General features: G+C 37.5%; 1 protein-coding gene across 1 annotated transcript; it reads right to left on the bottom strand.

Annotated features, from left to right (window-relative positions):
• Positions 1-5,077: 5,077 nt before the first annotated feature.
• Pfas (phosphoribosylformylglycinamidine synthase) lies at positions 5,078-12,854 on the bottom strand. The gene is made up of 19 exons (XM_077439501.1): positions 12,767-12,854; positions 10,433-10,709; positions 9,914-10,361; positions 9,728-9,840; positions 9,411-9,664; positions 9,073-9,333; positions 8,799-9,002; positions 8,178-8,369; positions 7,936-8,097; positions 7,508-7,860; positions 7,233-7,428; positions 7,026-7,155; positions 6,830-6,945; positions 6,361-6,759; positions 6,173-6,277; positions 5,955-6,098; positions 5,661-5,886; positions 5,355-5,593; positions 5,078-5,284 (listed from the first exon to the last, which is right to left on the bottom strand). Exons 2-19 carry the CDS (start codon positions 10,705-10,707, stop codon positions 5,097-5,099), a joined length of 4,005 nt encoding a protein of 1,334 aa, XP_077295627.1. The 5' UTR covers positions 10,708-10,709; positions 12,767-12,854; the 3' UTR covers positions 5,078-5,096.
• Positions 12,855-14,265: the final 1,411 nt, after the last annotated feature.

Genomic DNA, 14,265 nt, shown 5'->3' with positions numbered 1-14,265 from the left:
TATATCAATATGTATATTGAGTGAATGCGACAATTGCGCTTCCACCAGATAATACGTATTTTAAATCGACAAAATCGAGGTTTCGTATTCTCCTATTTTCTCCTCCAAAACTGGACCAATTTTTAAAAAAAATTCATCATCGGTATGAGAAAGGGTTCGGTGATTACTGGTCACAAATTACTCGTCACAAAGTCACTAAAATCTCTATAACGGAACATCTGGCAGCCGAAAAGTCCATCATACTAACGATAACTATCATAGTAACGAAAACTTGAGTGCCAAATATTGTGTATTCGCGATTTTCATGGCAAAAATTGTCTTTGTGACCACCCCAATGTGACGAATAGTCCAATTACCATGAGAAAGATACTTTCTGTCTGTGCATCTATCGGCGTTTTTTTTTTTTAAATCGACCGTTAAATAAGCACGCTGGACTCTTTTCATGGGTATAAAAACGAGACGATTTTATAGATGTTTGGTGGCTCCTAGCTCTTATAAAAAATAACTAATCAAAAAATTAAAAAGATAGAAACATGTCTATGGTGGATATCCATAGCATATTAAAAAATAATTTCTCTAGTGCCATAATTGAGGAAGGGAGAAGTGTAATACGTTTATATGGACAAATCGCTGGTGTCCAGCCCTCTTAAGTTGTAATTTTAGGTAAGCCAACGGCTGCAATCCAAATTGTTTAAAACTAATCGACCATAAATAAAAAAAAAATAATATAGGGCGGGTGATAGGTTTCGACCGATTCCCGGCCTATGGTAACACTGTTTGTGTTTTTAAGAGGAACGTTTATTTATGTTCAATTGTTATAGTTGTAATTGTGTGTACGAAGAAGTTGAGTTTCGGAGAAATGAGCTGACTGAACTCCAGAGGTTCACTCTGGCGTCTGGAGATGCTGCGTTGGTTTATATACGGAAGTTCTAGGCGTGTCGTGTGCAGATGTATTTGCCTTCAGGACACGTGTTTTATCCGTATGTTAACCTGTTTTCGGGACACGTGTTTTATCCGTGTGTTGACCTCAGCTCTGGGCATCGTTTGTTTTATTGCATCAGCGCCAGAACGTCGTTCATTTAAGATTGCGGTCACTGCAGATACAATGTATCCTTACACGTGTAGGCGGGGTACGATGTGTTGACCGTATCCCGGCCTAACGAAACACTGTTGTGTGGTTCAAAGATGGGGTCACCAATGTAGGCGGGGTAGCGATGTGTTGACAGCGCTGTTGGATGATCTGAAGGTTGCGTAGATCACGTCGGAGTAGTACCAATGTAGGCGGGTTACATGTGTGTTGACCGTATCCCGGCCTAACGAAACACTGTTGTGCTAGTTTTATAAAGTTTTATTGTTTGCCTATGGTTGTACAAAGGTATGGTATTTGTGGGCAAAAGTATGTCGTTCAGCGGTCTCTGGATATGGTAGAGTGTCGCTGGCTCAGCATTCAGCTATGTACGGAAGGTCTCTGGATACGGCAGTGTGTTGCTGGCTCGTCCGGCTGGTTGATCTTCCAAGTCCGCGTAGTGTAGTGGTGGCTGGTCAGGAGTTGTATGTTGACTGGTCTGCTGCTGTGTGTCGACGCTTGCTGCTGTGGGTCGACTGGTCTGGTGCTGTGTGTCGACGCTTGCTGTTGTGGGTCGACTGGTCTTGTTTGGGTTGTACCTCCTTTTATAGTGTTTTTGGAATGCTTGGTGGAAGTGGTTATTGACGCGTACGAAAGGAATTTTGTTTTCGTCGAGGCGTCGAATTTTCTGGAATGCTTGATGGAAGTGGTTATTGACGCGTACGAGAGGAATTTTGTTTTCGTCGAGGCGTCGAATTTTCTGGAATGCTTGATGGTGTTCCGCTCGATGTATTTTGTTGTTGCGGAATATTCTCGAAGGTTTCGATGACGATGACGACGACGAGATTCCTACATGGCTCTCCGGTGAGTGTTAGCGATGTGTGTGATTTTGTGGGAATCTCGATGTGTTGGAGTCTATTGACTCGATGGCGTCGTTGTTTGTCCGGTTGTGCTGGAGAAAGTTGTCTCAACAGCGGGTCTTGTGTTGCATGCCGGTCCAAGTCTTGTTCTCTACCAGGTTGCTTATTTTGGGCGAGCTGCGTTGGTAGTGAAGGTTTGTGATGGCTTGGATGGTGCTGTTGTGCAGGCTGCTGTGTTCTGCGTGGAGTCATTCGCGTGACTGTTTTGCTGGTTGTGCTGGAGTTAGTTGTCTCGGCAGCGGGTCTTGCGTGAAGAACGTTGGTTGACGAAGTGCGTTGAGTGCTGGTCTTCGTTGGTTGTGCTGGAGTTAGTTGTCTCGACAGCGGATCTTGCGTGAAGAACGTTGGTTGACGAAGTGCGTTGAGTGCTGGTCTTCGTTGGTTGTGCTGGAGTTAGTTGTCTCGACAGCGGATCTTGCGTGAAGAACGTTGGTTGACGAAGTGCGTTGAGTGCTGGTCTTCGTTGGTTGTGCTGGAGTTAGTTGTCTCGACAGCGGATCTTGCGTGATGGTTTGGACGGTGCTGTTGTGCAGGCTGCGGCGTCCTGCATGGGCTCATCGAGGTGATGAATCATCGAAGGTGTGATGAGCGGTGCTGGCGGATCAACAGTAGTGGATCCATTTGGTTGTTGTCTCCGGGTTGCGTCTTGTTGTGGCGAAAGCTGCGGAGTTGTTTGACATGGTCACTAGTTGTGGGGACATGTAGCGGACTGCGTTTGAAGTCTGCGTTGAGGGTTGCGTTGTAGACTGCGTTGAAGGCTGCGGTTGCGTGAAGTCTGCGGTTGCTATGTAGGCTGCTATGTAGGCTGCGATGTGGGCTGCTATGTAGGCTGCAATGTGGGCTGCTATGTGGGCTGCGATGTAGGCTGCTATGTAGGCTGCGCTGTGGGCTGCTGTCGTGGCGGCTGTTGGTTGTTGTGGAGGCTGCACTGTGGGCTGCCGTGTTGACTGCGCTGTTGACTGCTATGAAGGCTGCGTTGTGGGCTGCTATGTAGGCTGCGCTGTGGGCTGCTATGTTGACTGCGCTGTTGACTGCTGTCGTGGCGGCTGTTGGTTGTTGTGGAGGCTGCACTGTGGGCTGCCGTGTTGACTGCGCTGTTGACTGCTATGAAGGCTGCGTAGTTCTAAGATGGGGTCACCAATGTAGGCGGGGTACGATGTATTGACCGTATCCCGGCCTAACGAAACACTGTTGTGTGGTTCAAAGATGGGGTCACCAATGTAGGCGGGGTAGCGATGTGTTGACAGCGCTGTTGGATGATCTGAAGGTTGCGTAGATCACGTCGGAGTAGTACCAATGTAGGCGGGTTACATGTGTGTTGACCGTATCCCGGCCTAACGAAACACTGTTGTGCTAGTTTTATAAAGTTTTATTGTTTGCCTATGGTTGTACAAAGGTATGGTATTTGTGGGCAAAAGTATGTCGTTCAGCGGTCTCTGGATATGGTAGAGTGTCGCTGGCTCAGCATTCAGCTATGTACGGAAGGTCTCTGGATACGGCAGTGTGTTGCTGGCTCGTCCGGCTGGTTGATCTTCCAAGTCCGCGTAGTGTAGTGGTGGCTGGTCAGGAGTTGTATGTTGACTGGTCTGCTGCTGTGTGTCGACGCTTGCTGCTGTGGGTCGACTGGTCTTGTTTGGGTTGTACCTCCTTTTATAGTGTTTTTGGAATGCTTGGTGGAAGTGGTTATTGACGCGTACGAAAGGAATTTTGTTTTCGTCGAGGCGTCGAATTTTCTGGAATGCTTGATGGAAGTGGTTATTGACGCGTACGAGAGGAATTTTGTTTTCGTCGAGGCGTCGAATTTTCTGGAATGCTTGATGGTGTTCCGCTCGATGTATTTTGTTGTTGCGGAATATTCTCGAAGGTTTCGATGACGATGACGACGACGAGATTCCTACACACGTGTGCCACGTGCAGACGTCTTTGTCGTGTTGGACACGTGTTGCAGTTGCATGATGACATCACTGTTGGGTTTCGTTCATTTTACGATCGAGCGATGAACTATTTCTTCTGGAATAGTCAAAGGGGCGTTGCCCTCGAGTTCTGCATGTTTGTACAGGAGCGATGATAATGCCATCGTAAGACTTCTGTATTGTTGTGAAATATATGAGATCACTGTTTTTGATTCGGAATAGCACAAATTGTGCTATATTCCTACATGAATAACATAGATTTGATTACATATTGCTAAATTGATGATTTTAATGTAAATAAACACACGTACCGAGCACTAACAACCGACAGTAAAGAGAATTGACTTACAGCTGAACTAACGTTGCGACCCTTTCGACGCAATATATATGTAGATACCTAATGCGCCACGATGACCTACATTTGAAAAAGAGAAGAACACAAAAATAAAATACAATAACATGCATAAAATAAAATAAAAAATCAAAAGCAGAAAAACATGATAAAAAATTGTAAACGAAAAATAATACATAAAAATGAAGATAAGGTGAAAAAATCAAATAAAAGAATATTTAAAATCCTCGGATCCTATTTTACTTTCAAATTGAATATAATTTCTATGGAAGGGCCTATCTATACAACTTTAGTTATTATTGGAACGATAAATAAGATAAAACAATTATGTATTTAATTTGAATGAGAATTACGCTTCAATTAAATTTTACTTTAAATGATTCTCTCAGTATCAGAAATTTGCCGCATATTTTTTATAAGAAAACACTTCTTTTACAAGCTTTTTATTAGCATCATTTTGCAATTTTCTTTTCTTCGCTTATCGAAGATCTTGCTCTATAAATTGATTTCTTTTGAAATTCATTTTCCAACTATAAAGATAACAGGCTAAATTGAAAAGAGAACTTATTTCTTTATCAATAATAGGAAAATATTCATATGCGCTTCATGAGCTGTTTTTCTTCCACCAAATACCGAAGAAAAATTGAGAATATTTAGATCAATTAGCGATAAAATTTAAATTTCTCGTTTGATTTAAATTACTGTTTAAATCACAACTATTCTGAAATGAACGTGAGCAATCTATATGAGTTACATGTGTTTATACTGAACATTTAGGTAAATGTGTATAATGTCTTAAATAATGGGTAAAATAATAAATAAACATTCTTATGAAACGAATTTTATTACATATCTACATGTTTAGATGCCCACATGTACGCATTATCGAACATTCTTTGCCACGGAGAGTTCGAATTCTCCTCTCCGCCATAGTTCATCTTGTAGGGACATTGCCACTTGAGAGTGCACCGTTCCGGATGAGGCATCATCGCCAAGTGTCTCCCGTCGATTGAACACACACTAGCTATACCGACTGCAAAAAAAATTATCAATCAAAAAACCATCCATAGTATTTTCGCACTCGATATAAACGAAAGACTCACGAGGACTTCCATTAGGATTCATCGGATATTTTTCTGTACACTTTCCATCGTCATCCACATACTGGAGACATATTTGCCCGTTCACTTTGAGTTTATCCAACACGGCAGACGTTTTAAACGTAAATCTTCCTTCACCGTGAGCTATCCACACACCCAGTTGGGAATCTTGCATATCTTTGAACCAAACAGTCGTACCTTTGCCAGGATTAATCGAAACGCAAGACCAACGGCATTCAAATCTAAAATATATTACATATTATTGACGGAACTTGTCAATGATGAATCAAAAAAATCATTATATACTACCGTTCCGATTTATTATGATCGAGAGCTATTTCTGGAGAACTGTTACAAACATTGGTTGCATCAGAATCTGTAGTGATCCATCCGATCAACGGCATCAACTGACAACCGTTACACACGCCAAGTGAAAATGTATCTTTTCGACCATGGGCAAAGTGATTGAACTGTTTTATCAGATCTTTGTTGCAAATAATACTAGCAGCCCATCCTTTAGCTGATCCTAGTGTATCTAAAAAAAAAAAAAATCGAACTTTTAGTATCTCAGACGACATTTAATATCTCAAATTTTCGAATTACCCGCGTAGCTGAAGCCTCCCGGGAAAACTATTCCTCGAAATTGGTCCATTGCAACTTTTCCTGCGAAATCGCTCATCGTGACATCGTGAACTTCAAATTTCGAATTCATTAAGGATGCTATCATTTCACGATCTCCATTTGTACCTAAGGAAATTAATGAAATTAATAATTCATCGTACAATTTAACATCAAACACAACACAAATATTATCATCGAACCTTCTTCTCTTATTACAGCGACTCTTATTACACTAGAACTTCTCATGAGCACCATTTCAGAGTTGAAATTAATATTATATTTTGGTCCGGAGCGATACTGTAAACCTATAATAATTAAAAACGTTTTGTATATTTTGTACTCTGTATACCTACAACAAGAGAATATAATTTAATACATATCAAATTACCATTCCATTCTTCTTCAATGCATTCAGAATTAGCTTGCAACAGTTCTAGCCTGTAGCTTATTTCTTCCCAAAGACGGAACAAGTTAAAAAGTTCCGACTCCAAAACGACATCACCATTGTATGATATTTTTACAGGTGCTTTCATGCCGGTTCCACTTGTATACCCAATATTATGCACTTGAATGTTATTTTCTAAGAACTTTCCAATACATGCTTCATAATTATTTTGGCTAACTTCCAATACAATTCCCAGCTCTTCGTTAAAAAGAGCTTCGATACAGTTAGCATTCGGTAGATTTAAATTGATTTGAACCCCCCGAAGACCAGCGAAAGCCATTTCTAGTATACAAGTTATCAAACCACCATCGCTGATATCGTGACCCGATAACAAAGCTCCTTCTACAATCAAATTATATATTAAATCATATAATATGTTGAAATATAAAACTTTAATATAACTTTAACTAACCTTTGAGTAGAGTTTGAGTAGTGTTAAAGATATTCCTAAGCTTAATAGGATCATCCACATCTGGACATGTGTTTCCTTGTTGTTTAAAACACTGAGCTATAGCTGTTCCTCCCAATCTAAAGATTAAATTAAATAAATGTAAAACCTCGTATTAATAAAATAGTAATAGTATATTTATTTTTACAGCAAAAATTACCGGCATTTTCCGGGATTAACAGGTATCATGATCAAAACGGATCGTTCTTCCTTTAAATCGGGTGTCAATTTAACTTTTATATTTGGACAAGGAGCATATGTTGAAATAACGAGCGTTCCAGGAGATTTGACTAAAAATCAAATGTTAAGGATTAATATCAAAATAAAACTAGAAAACATGTATGTAGATAATTCACATTTTATTTACCTCTACTCCCTTTAACTCCCGCTGACATTGACAAAGAATCTTTTCCACCGTCAACGGCTATACCAAGTTTTGACATTATATCACACATAGCTTGACAAGCTGTTACCAGTTTTCCACCTTCATCGCCAGTTTTACCACTCCACATCCAATTTCCAGAGCATTTAACATCTGAAAGACAAGTTATGCCAGCAAAAACCTGAAAGTCAAACATTGAATGATTAAAAATAAGTTAAACGTGTGACCATTAGAGTTCAATATTTAAAAACATGAGTTACCAAATTTGTTAAGGCTTCTCCAACGGCCATTCTGGCACCTGCTTTTGAATCGATCAACCCTTTAATGGGTTGTGTTCCAATCGACGTAGCTGCTCCGACAAGATCAGTGTACGACAGGGCTATCATCCCATAATCAGCAAGCGGAGTATGCAAAGGTCCAACACATTGTTGTTGAACCACTAATCCAGTAACGCATCTATCTACTTTATTTGTGAGATATCTTTTGCTTCCTACAGACACCAGTTTGAACACTCTATTCAAAGCTTCCAAAACACTAAGATTCGAAGGTAATATCAAAGGCTTCAACCTTGGAGTTTGATTGGTCAAATTGAAAACTTTTCGAGGCATTTTACCTAAAATAATTATGTTTTTCAATTTTATATATAATAATAGATTCATTAGAAGATTCTTTCATAAATTAATTTTACCTAAAACAGTCTCTAAACATAGATCAAACGGAAGATTTTCATTTTTTGTATTGTTTTTATATGAATCTACATCTCCAAACGAGTCTTCGATTAGTTTAACATTGCCATCGCCTGTAACTTCGCCCACGAATGAGACTGGGCACCTTTCTCGGGTGCAGATATCTAAGATATATTAAAAGTTTAGATATACTCGCACAATATTACATATTTCAAGAACCTTTAAGCTCTAAAAAAAAAACTACCTTCGAGTGTTTTCCTATCCTGTTTTGAACACAAAAGAGCATTATTTTCTTGATACTCGGCTCCCCAAAGTTCCATTGTTGTTATTGTAGGATCTCCAAGTTTAAATTCTTTTGTGAATATTGCAGCTCCTTCAGGCTCTACGAGCTCTTTCAACACGTTTCCATTTCCACCAGCACCTTGATCGTGTATAGCTAAAACGAAATTACATTACGTTTTCAGAAAGGTTGCTAAAAATAGGACAACCCAGAAGGCGTTGGAAGACATAGAGAGTCGCCCAATAAGTTAAAGACGAGTTTGAGAAACACAATTATCTATATACAATTGTAAAGAATTATAATAGGTGTGTATAAGTAAAGCGATGCGGTGCAAACGATCAACAAGCGCCAGACAGACTGAACCACAGATTAACGACACGTGTACCTTATGCGTGCGCACTGCTCGCACTTACACTAAGCGAAATCTACCCGAAGTCCCGACATACACCTACCCTGTATACGTTCTGTGCTCCTGATACTTTAGTTCTGAATTTTGCCTTATTAAACTCGCCAGAAAGATCCAACTCAATTTAATCTTGTCGATCGTTTGCACCAAGCCCAAGTAAAGACAAGAATTGATATTACCTAATATGGGATTTTTATCAGCTTCTAGACACATTCGAATGACTCGATTGAGCCGATTACCCATTTCAGCGTCACCTCGTTGGACAGCACCAAAATCAAGAGCTGCGCTTCGTCCATCGTCTCCTTGAACGGCTACCGAAGATGCAGCTCCACCACCAACGCCAATTCTATACACTGGTCCTCCCAATTTCACCACCAAATTACCTTCAGGAAACAAAATAAAGCAAGCAATTTCAATAAGCAAGTAAATAACAACATTGTATCGATCGGGTACCTTTGGAAGGTGGAACTTTATCAATCATGTCATGTGGCATATGACCGATGCCACCACTGAACATGACAGGTTTTACATATTCCTCCCGTACATCCTCAGCATTTTTGAGTCCATACGACAACACAAACCCGGTAATCAAAGGTTCTCCAAATTTGTTTCCGTAGTCGGAAGCACCGTTGCTCGCTTCGATCAAAACATCGAGAGGTGAAGCAAAGTTGAATGGATAATGCCAAACGTCATCTTCCCACGGCAGATCCAAGCCTGGATGATGAAGCAATACAGTATTACTTGTAAAATGTCCCAAGAGTTACTGGCAAATATAATATTCGATTGTTTACCGTGTAATTTTAAATTTCCTACGCAATAACCGGCCGTGCCAGCTACGCAGTGTCCACCTCTTCCGACGGCTTGCACGTCTCTTATGCGACCTCCAGTACCTGTAGTAGCACCACTAAACGGACATACAGCTGTTGGCATATTGTGAGTTTCAGCTGTAAATATAATATCAGACTTGGTTTTCAGAACTTGCATCTTTCCAGGACCAGATATATTCGTCGGGTATAATTTCTCATGTGAAAATCCATCAATAGCACTAAAATTATCGTCTTATTATTTCTGCCCTGTGCTATATGTTTGATTTATTAAATTAAAATACCTGCTATTATCACTGAACTTAATAACATTGTTGTTGTTTGACGTGTTTTGAGTATCCATAATCATTTCTATGAGAGATTTTTCGCATTCAGCACCGTCAATAACAAGTTTTCCCTGCAAAAGTATATTAAATAATTAGAACACATTCGCATAAATATGAAAACAAATGTAAACACAAACATTAAACCTTAAAAAACCAATGCCTAGAATGTTCACTATTGCTCTGAGCTAAATCGAAACATTCAACACTGGTTGGATTCCGCTTCAATTTTTTTGAAAACATTTCTGTGTAAAAGTCTAAATCCCATTCATCAAAAGCCAGACCCAACTTCTTGTTGACATCTTGCAACGCTTGCTTTCCTTGTTCCAACACTGGCACCGAGAACCACGGTTCCGGATTGTTTTTCAATGCTTCGTTGAAACTGTTAACTGGTAAATTTTCTTTTGTATACACACAATGGGTCATACGATCGTATAAAATACTTGACAATTCCTGTAAGTCGAAATCAAACTTGACTCCTTGGTTCAAAGTAATGAGATGACGGTGAGAGACTTCGATTCTTGAAATACCACACAGATGAATATTCTCACATATTTGAACCGCATTGGAAGAATCGGCCGTAGAGAAGTTAAACCTGTAAATATACACGTATATTAAAAAATATCCATCGACTTAAAACAACTTTTTATTATAAAATGATGATACCTAGGACCACATTCTATGACACGTTGATTCTCTCCCAGCATTGTAAAGGACGATTCACATTTGACTGCATCCAAGTTTAGCGGTGGTGACAAAAGCCATATAAGTTTATCCCGGTCTTCCGATGATAATTTACTCAGGTCGTTCACTTCCACGTGGTAACACATTTCTACGATTAAATTCGTCACACGGGTGTCGACATTTTGTAATTTTTTGAGAATTTCGCCAGTTTTGTGTTGGCTATATGCCGGAGTTTTGAAAAATCGCAAGATCGCCATTTCTGAAATGTAATGAATAGAAATGAGACCCAACCATAGTAAATATTTTCGTATTTACGTTTTAAAAGGCTTGCAGTGTCGTCAGTTTCATCACTATAAACATGTTTATCAAATGCATAAAGGGTCATATGTTGATAAACATGTTTGTTATTGTGCTGGGAAAATCAATCTAAATATAGAGTATAAAATTTAAAATAAAACAAATTTTCAATGTTATAGTACGAATGTATGTACACTTATATGAAGTTTGAATCATTATTATATTAAATGAAATTTGAATTTTAATAAGTTTCTAATTCAAACATGTTATTTCGACACTTTCTAATACATAATAACTAGAGGCACATATTTTGGGCATTTTGCTATTAATGCTTAATTGATGCTAAATTCGTAAAATATGCGAATAGTTTATTTATTTAGAAGGGTCTTCCTATCCCTTTACCCATTTATTATGTGAAGAAATTGAGGGGATAAAACAGAGCTTGCAGTTTACCATAGACGGTGTTTTTCCTGTCGAAATCAAGCAACTGCTTTTGTCTACTACTGTAAATAAAAGAAGACAGTTGGAGCTGTGTATCCAAAAGGCTGCTCAAAAAAGCGTCTTAAAACTAGACTCGCACTCAAGACTAAACAAGACAAATCTATTCCTCCAAACATTGAGTAAACTATTCAATCCATCTGTGGCAGGTTCAAAATCTAATATTAATGTTAAAGAAACAGTTTTGTTTTTTAGAAACCTGCCATTGTTTAATGTATTAAAAGAGTCTCAATGTTTGGAAGGATATCAGCACTTTTTTAGACAATTAATAGAGAATATAAAAAGTTAATCCACGCCCGATATATTGCTATTATTGATGGCAACAAAAATTAAATATGAAGAGTTTGGTTGTGCAGCTCCAAAATCTATTTGGTGTCCGGTTAATAGTGTGTATGCTGAAAGGTATTTTAGTAAATACAATATAATTTTTACCGATTGTCACGAATTTCAAAGAAGAATCTGTAGAAATATGTTCCATGTTGAGTTTTAATAAATTTTAATTGGTATTATATTTTTATATTCACATTTTTTGTCTTTGTATTTTTATATTCATGTTTTTTTCATTGAAATTTTAATTCCAAAATACTTTTGAATTTTTCTATTATTTTTTAATGGTTGTGTTGTCTTTAAATTGTATATATGTATATAAATTTTATTAAAATTCATCGAAATTTTTTATTATTTAAATCTAAACTCTTCATTAAAATAAATGCTAAAATTGAACATTTTTAATGCCCTAAAACGGTAAAATGCAAAATGAAAATTGACAAAAATACGTGCCTCTAATAATAACTTATAAGATACCATTTGAGTTAGCAAGCGTTTTAAATACATAAATATTTGCTAATATACACTTATTAGATATTGCACATAAAAGCGCAGATTAATATACAAAGGTCACAATTAAAAATTTAGAACAAAATACTTATTTAATTATTTATTCAATATAAGTATATGTATCAAAAAAACTATAAAAATAATAATTGTGTGAATAAATTCAAATATAAAAATGATGTTGCACAACATATTTTAGTGTCAAGGGCAAGAGCTGATTAGATATTTATCACAAATCGAATTATATTAATTGCTTCATTGGTTATTTCAAATCAATTGAAAATATGAGAGAATTTCACTTTCAACGTAAAAGATGAATAATTTGTAAAGATTATTTTTACAATAAAAAATAGTACGTATGTAAATGAATTGATAAATGATCAAGAAGTTGTAGTATTTTCAACAAATATTTAATTATAGTGGTAGATTGGATGTGTGTTTTTTGTTACAATTTCGAATAGCTAAAAAGTGAAGTAAGAGGAGGCTAGTAAAAAAGTTGAACAATCCCAGGAGCACACTGTAACCAGTATTCGTTGGTTAATATAATCAATTGGTAAAAAAATGTATAACCAGTCTATAATCTCTCATGTGGGAATTATTTTGATAAAAATGTCTACTAACTATAATTTTGGTAAGCAAGTATATAAAATGGAATAAAAATACGGTATAAATAAAATAAAACCATACAAGAAGACAGCAAGAAACACAAGATAGCAAATAACGACAACAACTGCCGAACACGCGGCCTCGTTCTCGATGATTATCTCTGCTTCTCAAACTTTATTTTGATTCTTGATATATTTTATGTAAATATGTATCACGTACTGTCATAATTGGTAATAATGGATACAACCTTCGCTTGGTAAACGGACTACTAGTCATATGTGAACCAGTCACAGGACAACTGGTCGCTCTAGATCGGTCACTCATGATCACCCGTCACACTAAAACTGGTCACACCCTAAAACTGGTCACGAGAAAACTGGTCACACCCAAAAATTGGTCACGAAAAAACTGGTCACACGCAAAAATTAAAAATTGCTCGAATTAGTTTTAGGGTGTGACCAGTTTTAGCGTGACGGATGATCACGAGTGACCGTTCTAGAGCAACCAGTTGTCCTGTGACTGGTTCACATTTGACTAGTAATCACCGAACCTCTTCGCTTATCAATACATCCATGTGAATGGATGTTGTTTAATGCCGAACTCGAGCAAGGATCGTTTTTGATTTCATCTCTTCTTCATAAACTCGTATAGCATATTCAGTTTTCCTACATCATCTTCATATGGCCAGCAGTATGGCTTAATGGTAGCGTGTATGTTTAGCACCAAGTGATCAGTGGGATTTGGGGGTGTTTCCAAATCGATCGTTTCTTATCAGAGTTTGCCAATTTTATCTGATCATTGCTGAAACATCATCTTTCATTCATCCTTCCTGTTGTCACAAATCTTCTGTATTTATTGTGCGCATAATTTGTAAGAATTGATCCATAGATGTCTCAATGGATTAATTCTGTAATTGATTAATTAATTAATTGTTATTTCGCGTTCTTCAACTCTTGGAAATACAGAGATTAATTATAAAATGCTGCATTTTTTGTTATTAATTGTCCAGGAAGGCGCATTGGGGTCTTCCTGTCAAGCCTTCCTGGTATATATGTATATTTGTAAAAATAATAATAATAAAAATATGTACATATGTACAAACTACAAAACACAATACGTATTAACAAAATATCATTTTCAAGGGAAATTTTGCTTGCTATATACCACCTACATATGTATGTACCTATTCAATTTCTATCATGTTTTATTATTTATTAAAGTGAGATGATTCGAACACTTTCAAACATATCACACTAAAATTCGTATAATAATGTTAGAGATCTCACGATCCGATTTTTTTAACCGATGCGAAAAATTTAGGGAAATGTTTTGGATTATTAGTCACATTGCGATCGCCCAAAAGACAATTTTTGCCATGAAAATCACGAATACGGAATATTTGGCACTTGATTTTTTATTAGTATGATAAACTTTTCGGTTGCCAGATGTTCCGTTATAGTGACTTTTGGGCAAGCGCTTTGTGACCAATAACACCGAGCAACAAAAAATCACGTTTTTGACTTACCAGAGTGTAAGCTAATCAATCTTTACTAAGTTTGACCCACTTGATTTTTGTTGGT

This window comes from Arctopsyche grandis, chromosome 1 (genome assembly GCF_051622035.1).
Source record: "Arctopsyche grandis isolate Sample6627 chromosome 1, ASM5162203v2, whole genome shotgun sequence".
In the NCBI taxonomy this organism is placed as follows: Eukaryota; Metazoa; Arthropoda; class Insecta; order Trichoptera; family Hydropsychidae; genus Arctopsyche; species Arctopsyche grandis.
This window is presented reverse-complemented; position numbering and strand designations above follow the sequence as displayed.